Source organism: Antechinus flavipes, chromosome 3, assembly GCF_016432865.1.
Source record: "Antechinus flavipes isolate AdamAnt ecotype Samford, QLD, Australia chromosome 3, AdamAnt_v2, whole genome shotgun sequence".
Taxonomy (NCBI): domain Eukaryota; kingdom Metazoa; phylum Chordata; class Mammalia; order Dasyuromorphia; family Dasyuridae; genus Antechinus; species Antechinus flavipes.
In genome coordinates this window covers 586457407-586483296 of record NC_067400.1, presented here as the reverse complement: position 1 = coordinate 586483296, position 25890 = coordinate 586457407, and the positions used below count along the sequence as shown (strand labels likewise).

At 52.8% G+C, this 25890-nt stretch overlaps 1 protein-coding gene across 2 annotated transcripts in view; it reads right to left on the bottom strand.

Annotated features, from left to right (window-relative positions):
- IFFO2 (intermediate filament family orphan 2) overlaps positions 1-25890 on the bottom strand; it is a 55258-nt gene that overhangs the window by 5497 nt on the left and 23871 nt on the right. The window contains exons 2-8 of one of the 2 annotated variants that reach the window (XM_051988371.1): positions 11879-11939; positions 10207-10302; positions 7746-7886; positions 5607-5746; positions 1114-1234; positions 629-721; positions 83-213 (exon numbers count right to left, since the gene is read on the bottom strand). In XM_051988371.1, the coding sequence (XP_051844331.1) occupies positions 83-213; positions 629-721; positions 1114-1234; positions 5607-5746; positions 7746-7886; positions 10207-10302; positions 11879-11939 (783 nt within the window). The remainder of the gene's footprint in view (positions 1-82; positions 214-628; positions 722-1113; positions 1235-5606; positions 5747-7745; positions 7887-10206; positions 10303-11878; positions 11940-25890) is intronic. The other variant, XM_051988372.1, reaches the window with a different exon arrangement.

Sequence of the window (25890 nt, the reverse complement as noted above, 5' to 3'; positions counted from 1 at the left end):
CCGGGGAAGGGGAGGGTCTCCCAAAGTCCTGAAAACGCTGCCCACAGGGCAGGGAGGCTGGTGGCAGTGGCTGCGGACCCACCTGTCGGCAGAGCCTTTGATGAGGCGGCGGCAAGTCTCCATCTGGACATCCAGGCCCCTCTTCATGCTACACATCTCCATGTATTCGTGCAAGTGACGGTTCATGTCACTCTTGGCTGTGGCTAGTTCCAACTAGAAGGGAAAAAAGCAACATGTTCTTGCAATGATCTGAGAAGCTGAGGATGGGTTTATTAGGCTGATGGGTAAAAGGAGAGCGCCTGCCTGCCTCCGACACCAGTTCTGGTCAGTTATTATTAATCATCGTCTATCAAAGAAGCTGCCGCCGACTGGCCTGGCCCACTCCCCTCACTACTCAGTGCAGACTAGTTTACCCTTGTGTACGTGCTCACAGAGCACTTACACAGAGTCTTCTGAATGTGTCTCTCCCCGCCTCCCCGGATGGGTTATCAGGTTGGACAGAACCCCAGCCACCGCCTGCTTCCGCACCACCTCCCAAAACTGCCAACCACAGACCCCGAGTGGACAAGCCACCCCCCAACTGCCACCTGTGGGCCATCAGGACAAAGAAGTTCTTCCCAGCACTCACCTCAATCTGTCCTATCGTCTCCTGGTACTCCTTGTCTCTCGTCTTGAAGAAGGACTCAGTTTCGTGAATCAAGTTGCCCAAATTTTCCTCTTGCTAAGAAGATAAAACCAAACAATCAGGTTTAGCTAATTGGGGGGAGGAATAGAAGGGTTCTGTGGGGTCCTAGAGTCGTGATCCATGAGATGAGACAAACCATGAGAACTAGGCGGAGTCTTAGAACAAAGGATGTCAGAGCTGGGAGGCCCTTAGAACCCAGGAGGTCAGAGCTGGGAGGCCCTTATCACCCAGGAGGTCAGAGCTGGGAGAGCCTTTAGAACCCAGGAAGTCAGAGCTGGGAGGACCCTTAGAACCCAGGAGATCAGAGCTGGGAAGTGTCACAGAGATCCTGCCATGTGCCTCCCCTGAACATCTGCCTTCCCCAGGTTAGCCTTATACAGAAGGGGTGACTAGGAGTAGGGAATGGCTGAGGCCGTGCCCTTGCTCACCTCTCCTTGCAGGTCAATGGACGGGTTGCAGTTGGTAAAGTCCTCCCAGAGCAGCAGGGTATCCTCGTTCTCCTCCCACGTGAGACTGTCACAATCGTCATCAAAGTCAAAGGTCTCTCTCCTGTGGGGGGCAGGGGAACAACAGAAGAGAGGTCAGCAAGGAAAGACACTGGCTCCCTGGAGGAGGGATAGGGTCAACAGGCTTCAGGGCCCAGACACTAGTGACTCTCTCCCCGGCCTTAATCCTTCAAAGGGGCAGCGTGGTGGAGAGGGCACTGGGCCTGGAATCAGAAAGACGGAAGTTCCAGCCTTGGATATTTATGAATGTCACTTAACCTTGAATTGCTTCAGTTATCTTAACTGTAAAATGGGGATAATAATATCTAGTTTACAAGGTTATTGAATGAAATAATATCTGTAAGTATTTAGTTCAGTGCCTGGTACTTCGTAGGAGCATAATAAATGCTTGTTTCCTTCCCTTCACTGAATCACAGAATTTTATTTTATTGCTGGCAGAAAGTTTGGAATACAGAATGATAAAATACCAGTTGAAGAGCCCTTAGAACTCAGGAGGTCAGAGCTGGGAGGGCCCTTAGCAATGATCTATTCCAGTCCCCACCTTTAATAGATAAAGAAAATAAGATCCATGATTTTGCAGACACTACCCTTCAGAAAATCTGTGGCAGAGCCAGTGTTAGGTGTCAGTGCCCCGATGTCTTTTCCATGTCACTCCCAAAGTTCCTTTGACTATCATTAAATATTACATTGTCCTGGGACTTGAGGACAGAACAGGGCTAAATTTTCCCAGTTTACTGAGAAGCAGGTCTCTGTAATGCTGGGAAAACTGTTTCTTTCAGGGAACTTTTCCAGGGAATAAACAGGAGAGGGGATATGGGACAGTTGAAGAGCCAGACTTCAGGACTAGTCAAAACCTGGAGGCAATTCCCAACTGTGCCTCCAGATGTCTCTGTAAATACAGGGACTGGGGCCTGGTTCTAAGTGAGGGAGCGGGCAGGCGGGAGCCTAGAAGGTCTCTGCCCTAGAGAGTGCCTCCCTGTCCCCCTTCCCCCTTCACTTCCTTTGGAGTGTCTGCTCCCAGTGAAACTAGAGCTGGAAGGGAGGTCAGGGCCCCTAGGCAGGACTCCGGGTGTTTGGCAGGAAGAGGGTGACCTTCTCTGGGAGCTTCTTCCCCCCCACATATAGTCAGCCTAAGCCCGGCCCTTTCCCACATCGACAGTATCTGTGCTTGGGAACCAAACTAACTGATTTTAATCAGAACAAAACCAGAGTGCTGATGGGTAGGGAAAGCTCAGTGCCCCAGTGGAGTTTGCGCTGAGGATGCAGCTGATAAATGGCGATGGAGCTGGAGCTGGTTGGTGGGGAGGGGTCCTGAAGAGGGTGTGGTCTGGCTGGCTGGTCTTCCACCCTGGGAAGGGTGGCCTTCTTTTTTTAAGGGGCCCTTTCTGTTTTCAAAAGTTTTATCCCCATCTTGTACTTTTATTTCCCATTCACATTTGTTTTGCCTCCTACCAAATGAGCCGTCCCCCAAAATAAAGAGAAATGGCAGAAAACTAGTGAGCTTGTGCCCACGAGGCACCCACCTCGGCCTGGCTTATTTCACTCTTTTATTCTCTGGCACATATTAGGTGCTTAGCAAATACCTATCGATCAAGCCCTTCTTTCACTGTAGGCCATGTGCAGGATGGCTTATCTGAATTTAATTTGGGGGGTTGGTGGGAGGTTTGATGCCAGCTTGAGGTGAGGAGGAAAATAAATGAATTTTAGTTCACTGAAAAAATTAAATAAAAATAAGGATGTACAAAAATGTGATGTACAACTAGAAAGCATCCATGATTTTTTTTTAAATGAAAATAAAATTGTGCAAGGGGTTTCTTTAGAACTGAGAACAAATGGAAGCAGAGGAGCTAGAAAAAGGGTGACTTTGGGAGCAAGGACATGCACTTCTGGTCTTGGCTTTGTCATTAATGGCTGTGTGACCTGAAAGAAGTCACTTTCCCTTGATGAGAAGGCCTCTAAGAAAGCTTCTATCTTGGACCTACTGCGTGCCAGGTTTCCAGTCCCTTCCGCAGAGTGGGAAGAGTTGGGGAGAGCCTTGAAAGTCAGGCACAATATTCACAAGAAGTGTCCTGCTGGGAACCCACATTCCTGAAACTCTGCTCTTATTGGAAATATAGAACAGAGCCTACCGGAAAAGCAAGCTATAATGGACAGGCCTTAGAAGCAGTTTGACCCTGGGTTTGAATCCTTCTTGTATGACCTCTGAGGGAAGGGAAAGGAACAAAAATTCATTAAGCACCTACTATGTGCCAGGCACTGTGCTAAGCACTTTATAACTATTACCCTTTGATCCTCACAATAACTCTAGGAGGTAGGCGCTGTTATCGTGCCCATTTTACAGAGGAGGAAACTGAGGCAAACCAAGATTAAGTGACTGGCTCAGGGTTACACAGCTGGTGGGTGTCTCAGACTGGATTTGAGTTCTGGCCTTCCTAACTCCAAGCCCATAAGACCACTTAGCAACCCTTTGTGGGGCCTCGGTCTCATCTGTATAATGGGCACAGTAGGAAATTCAGATAAAGTGATGGGAGGCCTGGTGTTCTGCAGATATTGGGGGACACTATTCTCTTTTGCCCAGTTCAGAGACGTCAATAAGGAGTCATGGTCTTTAGACCTGGGCCCCTGAGGGCACTGATCCAGCTGCTGGAGTCAAGAGAGGAGGAGAACAGGCTGGTGGGCTAGGGGAGACAGGATCTTGCTCTGCTTTAGCAGTGGAGAGTCTTCCTCAGGCCCCTTAGGACCCTTTCGCAGTCCCCTCCCCTCAGCTGAGCAGAGGTCACAGCCTGCAGACCAGAAAGGGGCGGGGGAGGCCAGACACAGCCCCCTGGTTTCCTCCCAGAAGGCTAGAGGAGTGAGCAGCTCCAGCCTGGCCTGGAAAAGAAATCAGGGGTAGGATGGATGAAGGTGGGTCAGGATTCAGAGTATGGTTCCTTTCATTGGGATGTAGGCTGGCAACGTAATGGACAGGAGAAGGTTGCCTTGGGTTCCACCTCTGACTACGCCATTTAGCCTTCGCCTTGCCCCCAACTCTGGTCAGCCACCGGGGAAGGGGCAGAGGGAGAGAGCCAGAGGCCTGCAGGTCAGTTCCCGAGGCACTTTACCACCAGCCCTTCCCCACCAAAGGAAGCTGCTGTAGATAAGGGGGGATTCTCCACAGGCCCAGAACGGCCCATAAATACCCCATTGTCTCCACCCCTGCCCGTAGAAGCCCCAGTCTGCTGCTGAACAATCCAGCCCTTTTCTGGGGTTCCGTAAGTCATCAGAAATGTCTTCCCAGGACAATCCTGGAGCAGGAAAATCCTGCTGTCCCCTGAGGCCGAGCACTTCCTCCCTCCCCTCCTTTCAGTCTCCGCTTCCTCTCCCCAAGATTCCGGGGAAGGGAAGGAGAGCCCAGAGTAGTCACCATCACAATGATTATGAATAATCGCCTACATCCCAGTGAAAGGAAACATGAGCGCATGGGACAGACAGCCTGGGAGTGGCTAGGGGATCCGAGGGCAGGCTCGCAGGGAGCCCAGAGCCCAGGATGATCCGGACAGGCAGAGTGCTGGAGTGAGGACTCCTGCTCTCGCGCGGTCTCTGTCCGTCTCTTTCTCTCCCCCGCCTCCCTCTATCTCTCCCCATCTCCCTCCAAGCCCACAGGAGGCCTTTCTAGAACACCTCGCTTGTTTAGGAATCTCCCATTGTGTTCTTCACAGTTTATATCTCTTAGGATCCTAGGTCTACACTTAGATGAGATCTCAGAGCCCACACAGTCCAGAGATTCTTTACCTGGAGGATCATACACTTAAAAAAAAAATCTATTTCAATATCAGGGCTGTCTTTGTGTTCCCTTGAATTTAATTTTATTAATTTGAAAATGTTCTTCAGATCCAGTCAGAGGGGGCTGAGACATAAAAATGTCAATTCTGCCACAATTGAATCCAAATCTCTCATTTTATAGGGGGGGAAACCGAGGCCCAGGGAGGTTAGTAACTGGCAGCAGACTTCTTTACCTGAAAACAATACACCCTGCCTCCCTTTCTAAAAAGTAAATGTAACACAACCTGGCCTGCTGCTCTTTAGGGCTCCTAAAAGGCTTCCTTCACAACGGCTGAAACATCATCATGCCCATTTTACAGATGAGGAAGCCAAGGATCTGCTTGGGGTTAGGCAGGAGGAAGCAATGGAGCTGGGATTTCAGTCACAAGTTTCCAAGCTGGGAAACTGAGTCCCAGGGCATCCAAGTGCCTGTCCCAGGGTCACGTACCTGGGTTTCATTCTGGAGGGGATGGGAAGGCAGGACCCCAGCTCTAGAGCTGGTCACCTTGTCCAACCCTCTTATTTTACAAAGGAGGAAACTAAGACCCAGGGGATCAAGACCGTGAAGCCAGGCTTCTTCCCCATGAACCCCACCTCCTTCCGCAGATACTCACAGCTGGTTGAACATTCGCTTCATTTCATCCGTGATGTTCATGGAGCTGACCTCATCGTCCGACAGCCGGGTGACCTCCCCGTCCTGCTCAGAAACGTCGTCCTCGGAGGTTACCTTACGGTCCTTCTTCTTGGATGCTACCTGAACCAGGGAAGGAAGTGAGAAGGGAGGGGTGACTGGAGGGCTCTGCCGGGGTAGAGAAGGTGCGGGAGGACTGGGAAAGATGGGAGAGGGGGCTGCTCCCCCACGGGGCAATGGATGTAAGCGATTGGGGCCAGCCATGGCCAGGGCCAAGCGTAAGAGCTCACTACAAAGCGGGCAGACATCAGCAAAGAGCGTGAGGGGAAGGAAGGCCAGCACGGCAGAAACCCCCATCCCATCCTCTCTGGGAGGCCCGCTGTCTACAAGAGAGCTCGCTGAGGCTGCCGTCCCTAAGGGGAACGGCAGGAGACAAGCCAGGCCGGGCAAGATCCAGAGCCCACAGAAAAAAGCCCCTCCACATTTCCTGGGGTCCTCAGACAGACATGCAGACAGGAGGTGGGGGGATACACACAGAGCTCACACACAAGCATGGAGACACGAACAGAGGAGCCGGCCTTTGCCCCTTTAAATTGCCTCCACGGGCTCAGTGGTGAGGGGAGTAAACTCCCCCCGCCCTGACTCCCTCCAAATTCAGTCACACACTCAAAAGCAACAGCGCATCCTTGCCCCCTGAAATCAAGCAAGAGCCAGACCAAGATTCCCATGTCGAAAAGAGCAGCTTCCCCCAAGCCGCCATAAGCTATGAGAAGGCCGCAAGCTGTCCAGCGGTCTGAGGTTGCCCAAAAGGCCATCAGCCCCTCTCTCCCTCTCTCCTATACTCATACACCCCCTTACACACACATACACACGTATTAGTGTCTGAGTTAGGTCACTTGGGCCTGGAGCTACGCTTGCTCGGGGAGGAGACAGATCGATTCAAGCCAAAGGACTGGGTTCTTCCCACTAGGTCAGCCATGCTTAGCCCTGGCCCTTGGGTAAGAGTCCCAAAATGGCCGGAAGAGGACCCAGCGCCGGAAACTAACCAGCTCCAGCAGTTCTATTATCAGGCAGCCAATAACACTAAGAGCAACTGGGAAGCCAACACGGGCTCAGAAGGCAAGAATCATGGACTGGAAGTCAGAAGCCCCAGACCTGGGTCCCAGCCATCATTATCTGGATGGCCTGAAGCAGGGGGACACAGAGCAAAGGGATCCTGGTTTAGAGTCCAGAAACCTGAGTTCAAATGCTCACTGCCTTTGCGGACTGGCCACAGCATTGGGCTCAGTTTCTTCATTTAGATGAAAGGGAGCTGGTCTGGTTGTTCCCTAAGGCTCCTTTCTGATCTCAATCTATGGTCCTAAGTCGCTTCTCCATTCAAGGTCTCAGTTCCCTCCTCTGTCAAATGAGAACACTGAACTAGATCACCACCACATTCTGTTCTAGCTGTAAATCTATGATTCTAAAATCCTACAGCCTTTTTGTCTGTTCTAGCTTTAAATTTATGATTCTAACATCCTATGGCCTTTCTGTCCGTTCTAGCTTTAAATTTATGATTCTAAAATCCTACGGCCTTTCTGTCGGTTCTAGCTTTAAATTTATGATTCTAAAATCCTATAGCTTTTCTGTCTGTTCTAGCTTTAAATCTATGATTCTAAAATCCCACAGCCTTTCTCCTCACTGGCTCAGTCGCCTTGCTGTAAAATGACGGGGAGGATTTCACAAAACAGCAGAATCTGTAACTGAGTGTGGACCAGACAAGGACAAAGCAGCAGAGCTGTGAGGCCGTTGGAATGCTACCTCTCAGGGAAATGGGGAGAAAAGGACAGGATTCAAGAGGGGATGTTCATTCTCAGCCAGACTGGTTCCGACATCCTGAGGTCTCTGCTAGCCCCAAGAGCACAGACTGGCCATCAAGGAACTGGGTCCATTCTGTTTCATCTCTAGTGAAAGCATTCCCCTTCTCTGAGACTCGGTTTGTCATTTGTCAGAATGAGGGGGGGGGGTCCGAGGGGCTCCTTCCACCGGAGCTCTGGATCCTAAGTCACTTTCTGGAGACAGGGTAGGGCCGGGGCTGGGCGCTGGTTGTGGTGGGGGGTGGGAGGTGGGAGGCCCTGTTCACCTGAAAGATCTTGGACACGTCTTCCGAGTTCCGCTGCTGTGCGACATCGCACAGCTTGGCCGTGATATCGATTCGCCGGCAGATATCCATGTCCACCTTCATGGCCTTCTCTTGGATCTTTGTGTCCAGGTCTGTCATGGGCTGCAGGGAGGACAGCATGGGGGTTACATGAGTTGGGGGTGAGAGAGAGGGTAAGAGGCTGGCAGGGGGAAGCTCTGGCAGGGGCTTATCCCCACCTCACAGAACTCCTTTCCCAGCCTTGTGGGTGGGTGAATGGTGGGTGAGGAGGTCCTTGGGACGAGGGTAGGATTACCACCCTGGAGCCTGTGGGAGAACCTCATCTCTTCCAAGCCTTCACAAGAGTCCCTGGAAACTCTGTCCTGTGATGTGGCCTCAAGGGGTTGTGCCTGGCTGGACCTAAGGCCTCCCACCCTGCTCCAAGGCAACCCTCAAGGGCTTCACATTTCTCAGCCAGAGGGCTATGATCCTGGTTAAAGACTGGGAGCCATCTTCTCTCCCAGCAGCTATCCAGAGACTGTGAGTTGTGTTAATTAAAAAAAAAAAAAACCAACAACAAGAACAAGAACGAGTCCAAACCTATTCAAAGACCGCCACTCTCCCCCCACTCCCACCAAGGCAGCCTCCATCTCACTCAGAGCCCCAAGAGACTGGGGACTCATTGCCCATGCACAAACCCAAGGCACTGCCCCCACCCAGACATCCCTGGTGGCCCAGGCAGCCCAAGATAGGGCCTGCCCCAGAACACTAGGATGGGCTTTGAGCTCCATCCCTGTCACGAGGGCCTGCCCCAGAACATCAGCACGGGCTTTGAGCTCCATCCCTGTCACGAGGGCCTGCCCCAGAACATCAGCACGGGCTTTGAGCTCCATCCCTGTCATGAGGGCCTGTCCCAAAACACCAGCACGGGCTTTGAGCTCCATCCCTGTCATGAGGGCCTGCCCCAGAACACCAGCACGGGCTTTGAGCCTCCATCCCTGCCATGAAGGCCTGCCCCAGAACACCAGCACGGGCTTTGAGCTCCATCCCTGTCATGAGGGCCTGCCCCAGAACACCAGCACGGGCTTTGAGCTCCATCCCTGTCATGAGGGCCTGCCCCATACTTTAATTCTGCACTCAGAGGCCTGGAGCTGACTTCTCGTTGCTTGAGCATTCATCGCATGAAGCTTTGGTAGGACCAGCTCTCCCCAAAAGGACTGTCCCAGAGTTCCCCAGAGAAAGTAAATTTGGGGACCTAGTAGGAGGATTATTACCAGGCTTCCTTTCTTAAGAACAGGAGGGGAAGGGGCTTCCCTTTACATAGAAGGTTCTCTGAAGGGGGAAGCATGAAGCATGGGAAAAACCATTTCCTTTCCTGATGCTTGGACTCAAGATATGGCTTTTTCTACTTTGTCCACAGCAGAAAACCAAAAGCCTCTGCTCACAATATCCCCCCACATCTGGATTACCCAGTTTCTCTTTTTGCTTTTCTACCCATTCTTCAAAATCCAATTCAAATGCCACCTCCTCCAAGATCTCCTGGTCAATAAAGATCTTCTCTCTCAGATCTCCCATAACATTTTATTATGCATCTAAGGCTTTGATGGGCTTTTTCCATTTGTGATTTATTCCCCTTCTAGATGGTAAGCTCCATGAGGAAGGGAATGAATCTGTCTCCTAGTTCAGAGAATAGGATAGCCTTTTTTTAGAATAAATATGTCCTGTCTGGAGCCAGATTGTAGACCAGGGTAGTCAGAGGTGAGGAGACAGAAAAAAGTCTCCCCAGCCTGGGAAAAGAAGATGCTTCTTGAAATAACTCCCTGGAGCCACAATGGCTCCTTGTCCCCAGACAGACCCCACAGACTTTCAGGGGACTCAAGTCAGAGTTCCAGTCAAGTATTGCCATCCTACAGTTGAAAAAGGAAGTAGAAAGTTCAAGACTCAGTCAAAGCTGAGGGAGAAGGAAGGATGGGTCACAGGCCAGCTCTTCTTTTCCCCTTCCATGGAAGGGGGACAGCAGCTTAGATCACAACAATTCTACCAAACAGGCCCCTGGGCCCAAAACCACATGTGTCCCCTCAACTGGAGGGCTTCTCTACTGAAAACACCCTAATCAATCACTCCATCAGAAGGAGCTCTCAAGGCCATGAGTTAAAAGCAGCAGATGAATGCATCTCTACACAGACCAAATAGGAAGGGGGGGAGAAGAAGGGAAAGGGATGGGCTGAGGGGACAAGAGGAGGAGGGCAGGGCAAATGAATGGTCTCTGATGCATCTGTCATCAAGTCAAACGCAGCCAGGATACTAACTATGAAGCAGTGCCCACGACCGGACCGGACGGATGGACAGTCTGATCCTGGCGGTGAATGAAGCCGTCTGCATGATGGGGTGGGGGAGGAAGGGAGGGTCATGCCGCCCAGGATGGAAGGGCAGGGGCGAGGCGAGGGGAGGGAACAGCACTTACATCACTCATCAGCCCCTTAAACACCACCAGCTCAGCCTTCAGCCGCTCGATCTTCTCATTCATCTCCTCCTGGATGGCTTCTGCCTCCTGGGCCGCCTGGAATCCGGGTGGGGATGAGAGAGGGGAGGGGAAGGGGAAGGAGATGGCAATAATTAAGGAGGTTCTGACCAATGAAGGGGAGCAGAACCAGCTGGAAGGAATAGAGAGCCACCTCCATCCCAGCAAGGAGGCTTCCCCTGAGCATGCACCCGGGGAAGGCTCGGCCCAGCTACATGACAGGCCAGCTCCCCCTATTCTGGGGCTCTATCAGGGCAACTGCCATGATAACATGAATAAACTCTACAATCCTACAATAGGGTAAGGTTTAACAAGCACCTTCCTTAGAACCAACTGGCAAGGGAAGAAATGCCTATTCTTGTTTGCTGTGTTCCCAAGTTAGCTGGGGAGCCCTTGACCCTAGTAGGGCCTGGCCTTCTGTTTGTTAGTCCATCCCTGGGCTTTAGCAGAGGGCCTGCCAAAGGAGATGCTTAAAAAATGTTGATTGGAAATTGGATTATTGGATTGGGATGGATTGTTCTCTTTTTATAAGTGAGGAAAGAAGGCTCCTAGAGGGGTCATTCAGCTAATCAGGGCCCAGTCTTGAAATCAAGTTTTTTGATTGTAAAACCAGTGGTCCATGGTACCCACATTGTCTTTCAAATGGGAGTCAGTGGAACTAGAGAATTAAGGGGAGAGGGTGAGAGGCAACTCTCTCCTCCTGGTTTAGAGTCAGGTTTAGTGGGAAATCCTTCTGTTAGCAAGGAATACTTGCTCTCTCTCTCTCTCTCTCTCTCTCTCTCTCTCTCTCCCCTCCCTCTCTCTTTCTCTGCTTGTCTTTCTCTCCATCTTTCTATCCATTTCCTTTTTCTTTATTTTTTCTCTTCCATCTTTCTTTCCTTTCTTTCTCTTTCCCCCTTTCTCTCCCCTCCCTCTCCCCTTTCTCTTCTCTTCTCTTCTCTCTCTCTCTATCTATCTCTCTGTGTGTCTGTCTCTGTCTCTCTGAGGTATGTTAGCTTCATTTTTCATACAGAGAAAGCAAGGCCTGAAAGATATGGTCACATAAATGGTAAGACTAGTGTTCAATTTTTTAAAAGAGGCCTCTACCCTGGAAGCCTATTGATTAAACCTCACAGGTGAGGCCCTGAGCTCTGAAGGAAAGGCCAGGGGTTTGAGAAGGGCAGAGAGAACTTTCCTTAAAGACAAAAATGACCCCAGCCTTGGGGCATGGCTTGGTACCTGGAAGAAATGATCCTCCAAGAACTAATTGAAAGATAGTCAGAGCTGAAAGGATACAATCTAAGAGATCTGGGCACACCCTCTAATTTACAGATGGGGAGACTGAGCCCCACAGAGTTCCACAGCAGCAGGTTATAAAATCATAACCCAGATCTCGACGCTCAGTAAGAAGGACATTCTCATCAGCATGTGCATTATGGGTGAGCCAGGTGAAAACCTTTCCAGTTCTCCAAGAACAAAATAAACCAGGAATAAAATAGAGCAAAAGAATCCCAGCCTCCTAATCTGGTTACAGCCAGCTCTCTGCTCCTATCCCCAAAATACAGGAGGGGTCTTTGTTTCCCCTTCCCCACAGGGTACCACACCATCATTTTGGGCTGTTTCATGAGGCTCTTACCTCTTGGAGTGTCTCTACCATGGTCTCCAGGTGCATGCGCTTGGCCAGCTCCTCCTCCCATCTGAAAGAGACAGAGATCATTAGGTTATTATTGTTGTTGTTGTTGAGACAGAGACCACCAGGTTATTATCATTCTTGTTGTTATGAGGGCCACAGCAGAGTCCGGTGAAAAGGTCTGACTTTGGAATCTGATGCCTCGAATTCGGATCCTAACTACGTGATCTCGGGCAGGTCCCTGTGGGGCTCAGTCCCCAAAATGAAGGGGTTAAAACTGGATGATTTTTAGGCCCCTTCCAGCTCCCATCCCAAAATCTCTCAGCTTTGTGAGAAGTCCCGGCTCCCCAGCAAAAAGATCTAATAAATGCTTGTTGACTGACTGACTGATGGACATCTGGCTGCTTTAATTTAATCGTCACAACTCACAGTCCCACAAGTGCTTTCAGAGAGAAGCCCGTGGGGGGCGTAGTATGAGTATTGTTGCCGCCCAGAGGTTAAGTGCCTTGTTCAAATTCACAAAGTTTTAAAATGTCAGAATCGACACTAGAACCCTGGTCTTCTGACTCTCACACCAGCGCTCTCATCCACTGCAGCACGACCGATCAAGGAGTCAAAGTCATTCATTCAATAAGCATTTATTAGATGCCTCCAGTGTGCCAGATACTGGGCAAGGGGCTTGGGGATCCAAACACAGAAACAAGGTCCTTGTCCTCAAAGATATCACCAGCTCTTCTGTCTCCCTCCCCTCTGGTATTTGAGTCATGGCAACAAGCGTTTATTAATCGCCTGCTGAGTACCACACACTGTGCTGGGTCCTGGGAATCCATAGACAAAAGGGAGCTCACCCCAGCCCTCGAGGAGCTGGCATCCATTTGCTCATGTGACGCTCAGTGATGCCCATTTTACATGAGGAAGGGGCTAAGTGATGTATGCAGAGGTACTCCCAAGGCTGGGTTCTAAGGCAGGCCTTCCTGCCCCCTGCTGCTTCAGCCCTGAAGGTGGGAGCCGGGAAGGCTTCTCGTGGGGCTCCTGGAGGGCGGAGGGCTGGGATTCAAGAATCCCTTCCAGAAGGGTCTGGCCTCCAAGAGGGATCTGGGGGGGCAGGGAACGTGCCAGAAATCTGGCCTCTCTCCTGCATCCCTAGCCTGGATTCGGGACCTGGCTTTAGGCTCGGGCCCTGGGCTCCGCACAGTGGTGCTCCCCCGAGAATGCCCTTGAACTAGAGCCCCTTCCAGAATCCGGAGCTGCTGTTGTGGCCTCCGGGGGAGAAGCCAGGAGCCCGGGGGTACAATTACAGGGCAGGGCCCGGCCCCTGCAGCGTAGGAGGCCTCCCTTGGAGGAGAAATTCCTTCATTCCTTCCCTTGAGTTCTGCCCTGCAGAGCCCGGGATGGCAGAGACCCCCAGACCGGAGGGGGCGCCCGGGAGCTGGCCTTTAAGTGGCTCAATCGGGGTGTTTGGCTTGGACTTTTGGCTAATATACCAGCATCCTCCGCTCTGCCTAGTGAGGGAGACGGAGAAGGCAGCCGGTCGACATTTGCTTCCACTCCACTCTCTCTCTCTCTTTCTCTTTTAAAGTTGTCACTGGGGAGGGTTAAAAATAGGACAAAGGGAAGGAATGGACCAGCCTGGGAAGATGCAATCACGTCATTGACTTTTTGGAAGCAAGTGTTTGTGCTCACACACACACACACACACACACACACACACACACACACACACACACTCTCTCTCTCTCTCACACACACTCTCACACACACACACACTCTCACACACTCACACACACACTCTCACACACACTCTCACACACTCACACACACACTCACACACACACTCACACACACACACTCACTCATACACACACTCACACACTCTCACACACACTCACACACTCTCACACACACACACACACACTCACTCACACACACACTCTCTCTCTCTCACACACACACACTCACTCACACACTCACTCACACACACACAAACACACTCACACACGCACACACTCACTCACACACTCACACACACACGCCGGGGAACACTCCTCCTTCCCTCCCCCCAGGAGGAGCCGGGGCCCGGGACGTCGGCCAGTGCTTCTCCGTCTGTGTGTCTGGCAGGGTTCGGGCCGGGAGGGGGCCATCTGGGGCCAGGCCTAAGGGGCCTGCACGGGAAGCTGGCGGCCCACACTTCTCTGAGGAGCCCGAGGGTCAGAGCTGGGGGAGGCCCTCAGGACACAGGACAGGGACAGGGAAGACCCTCGGGGCCGGGCTGGGGGGCTGAGAGGAACTGCAGAGTCTGAGGGGTGGGAGAGACCCTGGAACAGAGGCCGTCAGAGCTGCGGCGAAGCTGGTTCTGATGGGGAGGGACAGAGAGGCCCCTCGTGAGAAGGAACAGCCCAGGCTTACACAGCAAGGAGAAGCTGAGGCAGCAGAGACAAATCTAAACTTAGAGCTGGAAGGGACCTTCGGGATGACCCAGAAGTTAACTGTCCCTGCCCAGAGGAAAAGAAACCGGAGAGTGAGAGCACAGAGAGGCCTCAGCCGGGGTCGCACAGCCAGTCACGGTGGGGGGTCTGCCTACGGAGCCTGAGCACTGGACCCCCTGCATGGAGCGGCCCTAGGAAAGAAGGGAGCGTGCAGGGGAGCTTGCCCCAGGTGGGGAGGGGGGACGGCATCGTCTCGTGCTGGAGCTGAATCATGGCTCCTTCTGGCCCAGACCCGCTGCTTTTGGGAGACAGCCTGGACAGGTCACCGAGGACAGAGACCCCTGGTCTGCAGCGGTGGTCAGTCTGGCCTCCGAGGGGCTGCTGGGGACCTGTCCGTCCTCCAGGGTCCGGCTTCTCCCTCTGCTGCAGAAGGAGTCCGGCACAGGGTGCCCAGAGAGGGGGCACAAGGCTATTTCAGGCCGTGGGAGGGAAGGCGGCGCTCCACAAACCCAGAGTCCGTCCCTTCTCATCTGCGAATTCCAGCACTGTGTGAGGGAGGCTGGACAACATAGGAAACCCCATTTAACAGATGAGGAAGCGGCGCCTCAGAGAGGCTCAAAGAGCTGTGGAAGGGAGACATTCGCACTGGAAGAGGGGCCTCGGAGCCGAGCGCTGACTGGGACGGAGGGACCGGAGCTTGTGGACATTCAGAGGGCACGAAGAGCATTCCAGCAGAAACCACTGCGCCGAGCCCCTAGTGGGCAAGAATAATTAATCACAGTGGGAAGCTACCAGGTGGTGACTGCAGACTGCCCCAGGTAAACGCTCCCAGACCAGCTCCCAGCCTCAGGGTCCCCGAGCCTTCCTGACCAATCCCCCGCGGGGTACCAGAGCAAGAGAGACCCTGAACAGAGACTGAGCTGGAAAGGATCGCAGAACGTAGAAGATGTCAGAGCTGGGAGGACCCTTAGAACAACAACAACAACAACCCAAAAAAAGCCCAGAGATGGAGAGAATTTAAGGAAGAAGAAATGAGGAAACAGAGAGGGGCATCGCACAGTGGTTATTGGCAAGGCAAAGGGGGGCCCAGGTGTTCTGCCCTCAGACCGCGTGGTCCCGGGTACCGCACTAAACCAGGACAGACGATGTTTCAGAGTGCTGGTGAAAGGCATTTCCGGCTCTAAATCCAGGCTGGGTTTAGTCTGGTTTCCAGCGGCCAGAAGATATCAGGAAGAACTCCTCTGCCCTATCTGGGGTCAAATCAGCTTCTCAGGGCAAGCCTGCTGTCTTTGGGAGACCTGGCTATCTCCCCCCCACAACTTTCCCCCCGCTTTTCAGAGACGTGAAAGGGAACTCCTTATTTCAGGCATCGGCGGCAAAGAAACGCTGACATTGTGGGGCTGGTCAGGCGTGCTCCTCTGGCCCGCTTTGGTCTCCCCGGACAGCCCGGCTGAGACACAATTTCCTCACAAGTCCCGTCTGGGCCACAGCTCCCTACACGGCCTGGGCTCCAAAGGGAGCTCACCAGGGAGAGACAAGCAGGGGGTGGAAAAGAGCTTTGGGCTGAGAGCCAGGAGATGGGCTTCAAGTTCCAGCTTTGCCCCCAAAAGGGCCATGCTGAGCAAACTGCCTCCCCTCTGAGCCTCCAACGCCCTTTGTGTCAACCTCGATTGGACTATCAATACCGAGGGATACTCCTGGTGGTGAATGAAAGATTCTGAATGTCTTGGAGGCTGCAAACTTTTACAAGCTGATGTTTCCTCTTCCTTCCCTGGTTCCAGGCTTCTCCCTGGCTCCTCTTAGCAGTCTCTCTATTCAAAGCTCCAGCAACAATCTTAACAGGTGCCTAGTGTAGTAGATCTTGGGGATTACTGGACTAAATAATTCTCGAAGATTTCTCCCATTTCCAACACTTTGAGCTCCCTCCCAGCTCTAATAGTCTAGATTCTGAGCTCCCTCACGGCTCTAATATTCTAGGTTCCGAGCTCCCTTCCAACTCTAATAGTCTAGGTTCTGAGCTCCCTCCCATCTCTAATAGTCTAGGTTCTGAGCTCCCTCCCGGCTCTAATAGTCTAGGTTCTGAGCTCCCTCCTGGCTCTAATAGTCTAGGTTCTGAGCTCCCTCCCATCTCTAATAGTCTAGGTTCTGAGCTCCCTCCCATCTCTAATAGTCTAGGTTCTGAGCTCCCTTCCAACTCTAACATTCTAGGTTCTGAGCTCCCTCCCATCTCTAATAGCCTAGGTTCTGAGCTCCCTTCCAACTCTAACATTCTAGGTTCTGAGCTCCCTCTCGGCTCTAATATTCTGAGCTCCTTCCGAGTTTGGAAGAAAGATTTGGGTTCAAATCCTCAGATGCTTATTCATTGTGTGAGCCTGGATAGGTTATTATTTATTCTCTCTGGCTCTCATTTTCATCTACAAATGGAAGGTGTTGGATTTTGTGACCTTTCCAACTCAATCTATCACCCTCTGGTTCTTTCCTAAGGATCTCTTCCAGTTCTGGCATTCTCTGTTCTAAGGGCTCATTCTGTGATTCTGTGACCAGGATGGCAAAAAGAAACATTCACAGTTGACACAAGGACACGTTGGGAGGGCCCATCTGATGCTTTGCTATCTCTCTTGTCCAACAGTGCCCTCGCCACGCCTCTGTCTGGGACGGTAGCTGATGGACAGATGACCCTTGGAGTTATCCTATTAGAAAGTGAGGGAAGGGAATAACGGGCTAATCCAATAAGAAGATAACCGGATGTTTAAGGACAAGGTAACCAAGGAATCCATGGTTCCTCTATCCTCTATCTCACTTGCAGTCAAAGGGCTTCTTTCTCCCCAGGTCAGCAATGAAACACATTATCTTAATTCTCTCCAACATACCCAATGCAAGAAGAAAATTGAATCTTTTCATTTCATAGACAAGACCATGAGGCAGGAGAAAGGGGAGCAATTAATTAACTTAAGTTGGTGTGATTTTCTTGGCTCTTTGGCCGGGGGTCAAGTTTAGGCCCTGAATCACAGAGTCGGCTTCCAAGTCAGTGAATCCAAACACTTTTAAGTATATCCCTATTGTTCTCACTTCTCTCCAACTTATTTCATCTAAAGGCTAATATCAGCCAATTTCTCCTCGGTTCCCAGGACTGTTAAGATTTGTGTTTTTCCTTTCCAAACCAAGCCTCCCTAACAGGGCCAGTGCTCATCCCATTCCAGAGAGAGGGAGGCAGGGAGGGTATCAGGCCAAGTAGCAATCCAAATTTGGCTTGGTCTCCTCCACGATGGCCAGGAGCTGCATTAGGCTAATGGTGGTGCTGCTCGACTCTTGCCCAGTCATGTCAGCCACCAGCAGGGCCAGTGCGTCCTGAAGGTCCTCCAGCCTCCGTTCCTAAAGGGACACCCAGCCCTTCTCTCAAGCTCCCCCTTTCAGAGAGGCCATGGATTTTCTAGAAGAAAGTAATTTCAATGCCATCTAGTTCATTTTCTCGATTTTCTAGATGAGGAAGTGAAGGTCCAGTAAGTCATTTGCCCCTGGTCACACAAGCAGGAAGTCAGAGCTAAGATTCAAACCCAAGTCCTTCTAGCTCCTTTTACTGGGCCCGTTGCCTCTCACTCTCTGCTAGTACAGATTGTGAACTCTGGATGTTTCCTCACCCTGGATGACTTACACCCATGTCTTTCTATCAGTTCTTTAGAGGATCCGCCTCAAAGTTCCCGGGGCGTCCCTCTGCCCTCTGCCTGGGTGTCACTCTTGGGCTCTCCAAATGCCCTCCTTTGTTCTCCCAGCAGGACGACCCTCCCACCTTCTTTTAAGGTCACAGTCTCTGAAAACACGGCGCTGCCCCCTTCTCAGCCCCTGCAAGCCCTTCGGTCCTGCAGTTGTGATTCCTTGGAAGCTGTGATATTTCTGTGATTCATACCCAGAGGAGTAGGAGGCCGGTGGGCTGCAGAACACCCCGGAAGCCAGGCTGCTCTTTAATGCTCTGAAAAGCCTTCCTGCTGCCAATTTGTGAACAGTAATTCTCTCCTGGGGATGTTGGGGAGTAAGGGGGGTGGCAGGCTCCGTTGGGAACGGGGGCTCGAGGAACAGTGACTTGGGGACATGGAAGAGACAAAAATCTCAGACAACAGCTCCTACTCCCTTAGGGTTCTGCTCCACTGTGGGAGCCAAAGCTGAGGGGGCTCAGAGACTATTTCATGCCCCTCCAGCTCCAATGTTCTAAGCCCTAAGTGTTCTTAAGGGTTCTAAACCCTAACATTTTAAGCTCTAAGACCTCGGCTCCCTTCTAAGGTCTCTTCCAGACCTACCATTACATATTCTTCCCAGCTCTGAAGGTCTACGTTCTGAGCATCCTTCTAGCTCACTATTTAATGGCCCCTCTACCTTGAGTCCCTTCTAAGGTCTCTTCCAGACTTACCATTACATATTCTTCCCAGCTCTGAGGACCTACATTCCGAGCTCCCTTCTAGCTCACATTCTACAATTTTATCATTTCCAGGACCATTGCCACCCATTCCCACAAGGCTTCCAATGTCCTTAAAAACCAACCAACTCAGGCCCTGGTCTGAAGAAAGCTCTTCTCAGGCAGGATCCCTGATACAGTAACTCCTTTGGGGAGAAAGATCAGAAGTCAGGAGCTTCTTCCTCTTTCCCCGCCCCCCATCTCCCACTGCCCTACAAGGCCTAGAGCAGGAATAGGAAAAAATGGAGAAATCTTTTCCAGGCGTCCCACAGCTCCCCAAGCTTGGGGGAGGGGAAGTAAAGGGCTCAGGAATGTGGAGGTCAATAATGCAGCAGGGAAATGACTCTGCAAAGCTGGCTGGGTCACTGCTTGGCCAGCCTTCAGGTCCGCTGGCTGGCTGGCTGCTGAGCTCCTGGGAGATGGTCCCCCTGCCCATGGAGACCCTCTGCCCAAGGGGCTCTGGTGCTCCTTTGCCAGAAACCCACAGGAAGGGCGACTTGGAGTGGCTTCTATCTCTGCCCACAAGCAGATGTGGCTACCTTGCATTCCAAACCCTGCCTGTCACCATCCCCGTCTGGGACTGATAAGCCCGGGCCTTCCTCTCCTTCCCTTCCTCCTCCTCCTGGGAGATGGCAGCCTTCCTTCTACAGCCCCCCCTCTGAGATCCCTCACACACAAGCCCGTTCCCCTCCCCCCGAAACAGCCCTCTGTGCCTCCATGAGACATGTTCTGGAGGGAAGAGGCTGACAAAGCACAGCGGCTGAGGCGAGGAAATCCATGAAGTCATCCCGATTGACTCATGCATTTTTCACATCCGGCTCACCAAGAGCTCCAGGAATCACAGGGACCCCAGGCCAGTAGCACCAGGGCAGAGAGACTTAAAGAGCCTCAGCTGGGCCTGGCCCCCAGAGCTGTTCCCCTGGGGATCAGCCATCCCGCAGAGGGAAGACTGGTTTGGAGTTAGAACATTTGAGTTTGGGCCTAGTCCCGGTTATTGCCCCTGTGACTTTACACAAGCCGTTTTATTACCTCAGACCTCAGTTTCCCCATCTGTAAAGTGGTAAGCCGGGAGCAAGATCAGGAGCTCTTAACATGAGGTGTGTGAAAATGTTTTTTAAAATATTTACATAACTGTAGTTTGCTAGAATTGGCTTCCTTCCTAATTCTATGTATTTTACTTTTTTGCATTTCAAAACATTCCTACAGAGGTTTCCTTAGCCTGTGGATACCAAAAGGGTTAGCTAATAACCCCTCATGTGGATGAACTCATCTGGATGCGTCCTGAAATTCTGCATTCTAACTTTCTTAACTATGTTGTGTTCTTTGGGGATCCCACGTTCTCCTTTTATGGGAGGCAAAGACTCTGAAAAGCTGGAATTTCCTGTTTCTAAGCAGAAATTTTCTGCTTCCCTCTCCTCCAAACACATCCCCCCCTCCCCTGCTCTGATCTTCCAAGCTAGGCAAACAGGGTCTGCAAACGATCCTCACCAGGGTGCAGGAAGGGACAAAGGCAGCTCCTCCCCCACCGGCCCTGTCTGGGCCAGAGACACCCCTGGGCCTCCCTCTTCCTTTATTCTGACTTCTCCCAGCTGGAGACACAGATCCAGCCCACTTAGAGGCCGCTCGGTCCAGATCCGGCCCACTTAGAGGCCACTCGGTACGGATCTGGCCTCTAATAGAGGCCGCTTGGTCCGGATCCGGCCTCTAATAGAGGTCGTTCAGTCCGGATCCGGCCCACTTAGAGGCCGTTCGATCCGGATCCGGCCCACTTAGAGGCCGCTCGATCCGGATCCGGCCCACTTAGAGGCCGCTCGGTCCGGATCCGGCCCACTTAGAGGCTGCTCAGTCTGCACTGGGTCCACGGAGGTGAAGGTCAGGCTTTCTAAGAACATGATCCCCCTCTTCCTGTTTACCCCTGAGTGTGTGATGGGCTAAGGCTGGAGCTTCCCCAGCTTCTTCCAAAGTACAATCACCTCCTTTCCCACCAACAATGTCTAACACGTGTGCCTTTCTTTTAGCAAGTCCCCAGTGGGCCAAACACAAAACTCTCCCCTCCGTCCCATGACAGTAGCGCCCGAGCGGAGTTGGCCGGGGGCCCGGGATCACTACTTCTCTCGTCAAGGGACTAGAAACTGGCACTTGGACATTGCATCGTCTGAAGCACTTTTATCTCCTCTATCCCCTTGTAATGGGAGTAACAGTTAGCACTTACTAAGTGCCAGGCGCTGGGCTAAGGGCTTTACAAATAATATCTCACGGATACTCAGCCGTCCTGGGAGGCAGGAACTGTTATTATCCTCATTTTACAGATGAGGAAACTGAGGCAGGCAGAAGTCACGAGGTTTGCCCAAGTCACACAGTGACTGCAGAGACCACCCTGGAAATCAGTGCTTCCTAAATCCAACCCCAGCCCTCCGGATTGTAGATCTAACATTCTAGGTTCTGCGGCGGAGCAGAGGTAAAGAATTAGAACTCAAAGTCTCATTGTTCTGGTCTGTCCAACCTCCTGGGCATTGAAAAATTCTTAGATGTGGCTGGGGATACAGCCATAGGAACCCAGGAGGTCAGAGCTGGGAGGGTCCTTAGAACATGGATGTTAGAGTTGGGAGGGTTCTTAGAACCCAGGAAGTCAGAGCCAGGAGAGCCCTTAGAACCAGGAGGTCAGAGCTGGGAGGAATCTACTCTGAGTAGAACATCACTTTACAGGTGAGGATGAACACTGAAGGCAGAGGAAAAGTGATTTGATGATCTTCTAGCAGGAGAGACAGAACTAGAACCCCAAATTCCTGAATCCAGTTCAAGGATCTTAAGATGGGAAGAACTACCCAAAGAGTGCGTGGGCCCCTTAAAACTGCCAAGCAAACATGGGAAACTGTAACTCGGGCCTGGTTTGGGGACCTCCGGGAGGGGAGGGGTAAGGGGGGCAGAGGCAGGGGCTGACGGTTTTCCCCTGGCGGGCTCCTCGGTGCGCACCCTTCCCTCGTTTCGGGAACTCATCATCCTGCTGGGCTCCCATGCTGGGTGTGCCACAGGGAGGCCGGTGGGAGGGAGCCCGATGGCGTGTCGGAGCCCATCGACTCTGGCAGGGCGCTCAGGCTAATCCCTCTGCCTCTGCCGTGCCCAGCTCTGGTTTTCCACGCGCCTCCTGACCCACAGCTGACAGGGATGGGCCTTGGATACCTCTGCCCCTGGCAGGCCCCGTGAGGGAGGTCGGACCTGGGGGTCTCTGGGCCCCTTTGCAGGCCTTTGATCTAAAACTTCTACCCTGATGATGATCCTCTGCTCCCACCTGGTCTCTGGAGCCAGGCTCCCCCTTGCCCACTCTAAATGTAATGTCCAGGACTGAGCCTGCCCTAAGGAGAGACCTGCACACAGAGGGGCTCAGAGCCCCCTCCCCCAGGCGCTCGGCTGCTTCTTCAGCCCCTGAAGGGAGGCCGGGCCGGCACTGCTTACAAAGCGGGACGGGCCGTTCTCCACATGTTTCCCGCGTGTTAACCCCAGGAAACTCATCCTGTCGGGAGCAGGCGTCAGATGGGGGGCTCTGAGCTTACTCCCCCAGGCCCCACCGAGGCCGTTCTGAGCCCTTCTAGCCGCCACATTCTGTGCTCTGAGGGGGGCTCTCTGAGCTAACTGGCAACAGCAAAGCAACTCGTTCTCATCAACTTTTCTCTTCTGGGGGGGAAGCAAAGCCCCAGAGGCTAAAACCCGGCAACCAGCCCCGGCCCAGGGCTGAGAGAGGGAACACGGAACTCTGGCCTTCAATAGCCTGGAAAGGAAACCAGACCAATGGGACCAGGCTCTGCCATTTGTGGAGTTGGCTCAGCGCCCCCTCCCCCCGCCCCCCAGAAGCTGCTCTCCTTGCTTCCTCCAGGAAGGCCCCGGGACAGGAGACTGAGCTCCGAAGCACCATGGAATGACCTGCTGCCCAGCCCTCTCACACCCAGCTCCTGAGCCACTCGCTGAAGGAAATGGAAATTAAATGCCAACTGATTGTCTCTGTGGAGGCGGCATTAATTTAATACAAACGCTCAACCGGGGCAGCAGATTCCATTACAGTCAGCCCTAATGGAACAGGCAGAACGCTTATGACAGTAACCACAGAGGGCCAGAAACTTGGGAGCACTCCCCCATACACACGGCCACTGAGTCCTCCTGTGGGGTCTCCATTTGGCCTGAGGTTCTCTCTGTCTCTAACATCGTTCTAGCATCCTGGGTTCTAAGGGGCCCTCCCAGCTCCTTCCTTCTGGGTTCTAAGAGCCCTCCCAGCTCTGACCTCCTGGGTTCTAAGGGCCCTCCCAGCTCTGACCTCCCGGGTTCTAAGGGCCCTCCCAGCTCTGACCTCCCGGGTTCTAAGGGCCCTCCCAGCTCTGACATCCTGGGTTCTAAGGGCCCTCCCAGCTCTGACCTCCCGGGTTCTAAGGGCCCTCCCAGCCCTGACCTCCTGTGTTCTAAGGGCCCTCCCAGCCCTGACCTCCTGTGTTCTAAGAGCCCTCCCAGCTCTGACCTCCTGGGTTCTAAGGGCCCTCCCAGCCCTGACCTCCTGTGTTCTAAGGGCCCTCCCAGCTCTGACCTCCCGGGTTCTAAGGGCCCTCCCAGCCCTGACCTCCTGTGTTCTAAGGGCCCTCCCAGCTCTGACATCCCGGGTTCTAAGGGCCCTCCCAGCTCTGACCTCCGGGGTTCTAAGGGTCTCCCCACCTGGGTTCTAAGGCAATAGTCCTCAACCTTTTGGCGAATGAAGTCCAGCACTGTGTTTTCATCACTGTGGGGAGCTCTAGGGGAAAGTGTACACGTCTAACTTGCCTTCAGCACCCCGTAGAGACAGAGATACCAGGCCCAGATTTCAGTTGGTACCTGGACAAAGAGAGGAGGGGGGTTTGGGGCCGAGGAGCAAGGCCTGGGCAGGGAGTCCCCACCTCTGCCCAGTCCTTCCTCCCCACAGCCAGTGAATGCTGAGGGGAATGAGCACTTCTCAGCACTTGGAGATCCCCAGGAAAGGGAGTGTGGCAGCTCGCATCCCTGGCAGCCCGAGCCAGCTGGTGCTAATGGCTCACCCTGGCTCAGAGGAGTTCAAAGCTTTTCCTCCGAGGCAGGCTTAGCTGAACAATGAGGCCTTTGAGAAGCCCACACCCCCCCACCCCCACCAGCTCACACTGGGACTAATTAGAAGCCTTTGTAGCCTGGGAGGTTGGACAGGTAGAGGAGGTTTTCTCAGGCTCTATAATTGGGCACTTAGCCCAGTAAAGAAGGCACAGGATGCCCCCCCCAAGCGCCCCCAGCCACCTCCAATGTTAGGAGCCTGAGCCCAAATGCCCAAGATGGCAGCCAGGGGTGGGAAGGCCATGTGGGAGACAGAGGAGCAGCTCTGGAACTCGAACTTTCCCTCTTCCCGAGTTCCAAACTCCCAGCTCTCACAGGCTACTGGGTTCTAAAGCCCTTTCCACCTCTGACATTTCTCCAGGGTTCTAAGGCTCCCCTAGGTCTGACATTCTACCAGCTCTGGCAGTCTACAAGCCAAAGTCCATCCCCAGTGGGTCATTCTGGGTTCTAAGGACCCCCTCCCAGCTCTCTGCTTGTTTGATCTCTGGCAGAAAGGGCTGCCAGCCCCTCATAAATCCCAACAAAACAGTTTCTTTTTGATCCCCTCATTAACAAGCAATTACTGAGCACTTGCCACTTGCCAAGTGCTTGGGGATCACCATTGGTGACACCCTTGGAGGAAATGCTGAATCCAGGGACGCCCATAATTAGGGGGACACTCCCGCTCCTCAGCAGTTCCCTCCTCCGGGAGCACATGTGCACCTTGCCCACACCCAAGCAGGGCCCTGCCAATTTTAAATGGGGTCAGTGCAGCAGAGAAGGAAAGTTAACCAGCATCCCACAGTGAGCCGGAGGAGGAAAGGAGGAACTTGGGGTCAGATCCCAGGCCCGATGGATGCCCAGTACCCGGTGCCCGGCGTCTCAGGGCAAACCCCTGCCCTTTGTAGCCCTCAGTTTCATTTTCTGTCGGACAGGGGGAGAACGGAACTCGATAATCTCCTCCCTAGAGGTGCCTCTGGTTCAGGAACCTGCCCCCCACCTCTCCGGTGATTTGTGGCCTGGAAGGCGCAGGAGCCTCCTCCAGAGAACACAGCCATGGGGCTTTGGGACCCAGAAGGGAAACCTTTCCAGTTCTCCAACCTTTGCTATTTCCAAGCTGCCGTCTCAGCTCTGAGGTTAACCAGAATTCAAGGCTGCAGCTCCAGGGTTTTTTAAGGCATTATTATTTCTTTTTAGAGCAGCCTCCCTCGGAGCTGAAGGAAGGAAAGTCTATTTTGTGAGTGGGTTGCTTTGTTTTGTCTCAGTCTTCCTCCTGTGGATCCCCTGTTAGACTGAATGGCTAACTCTGCGGATTAAACACCGCCCTTCGCCAGTTTTGAGGCAGAATAGCTCGATTCATGCTGGAAAACGCAGCACAGATTTGGGATCAGAGGAGCTAGCTCTGAATTCTGACTCCTCCACGTACTTCCTGAGGGAACCTGGGAGAGTCACTTAAAACTGTCCAGGACTCAGTTTTCTCCTCTGTAAAATGGGGGGGGGGTAGGAAAGGGGTGGCCTAGATGATGACCTTTTCAGATCCCTTCCAACTCTGAATCTAAATTCTGTGATTGCCCCCCTGAGCCTAGGAGCTCACTCAGAGCAAGAGCTGGGTGGCCTACAGAGGGGCCCCTCCCCGCTCACGCTCCCCAGATCTGGGATGGGGAGGACTGTTCTTTCTTCCCCCCACCTTTCTCCCCACTTTCTCTGCTCCCCACCCCCCACAAGGCCAACATACATGCAGTTCTCTGACATTTGTGCCAACTGACTGAACCCCCTGCTTCATTACTTAGAAGGGAAAGGCCAGAGAACATGGGGGGGGGGTCACTCCTTCCCCTCCTGAACCCCCTTCCCCCAAGCACTCAGCAGTGATCCAGGAGGGGTCTTAACTTAGCTTAACTTTCCTTACAGCATGAATGGGGAGTCATCCCCAGGCACACTTAACCTTCCAGCTCTTATCAGCAAGCAGGGAGGAAGCTGGCCCCAAGCCTGCTCCTCTCCCCTCCCCCACTCGGAAGCTCAACAAAGCTAAACATTCTAACAGCTGGTTTGGCAAGCAGACACTTGGACTC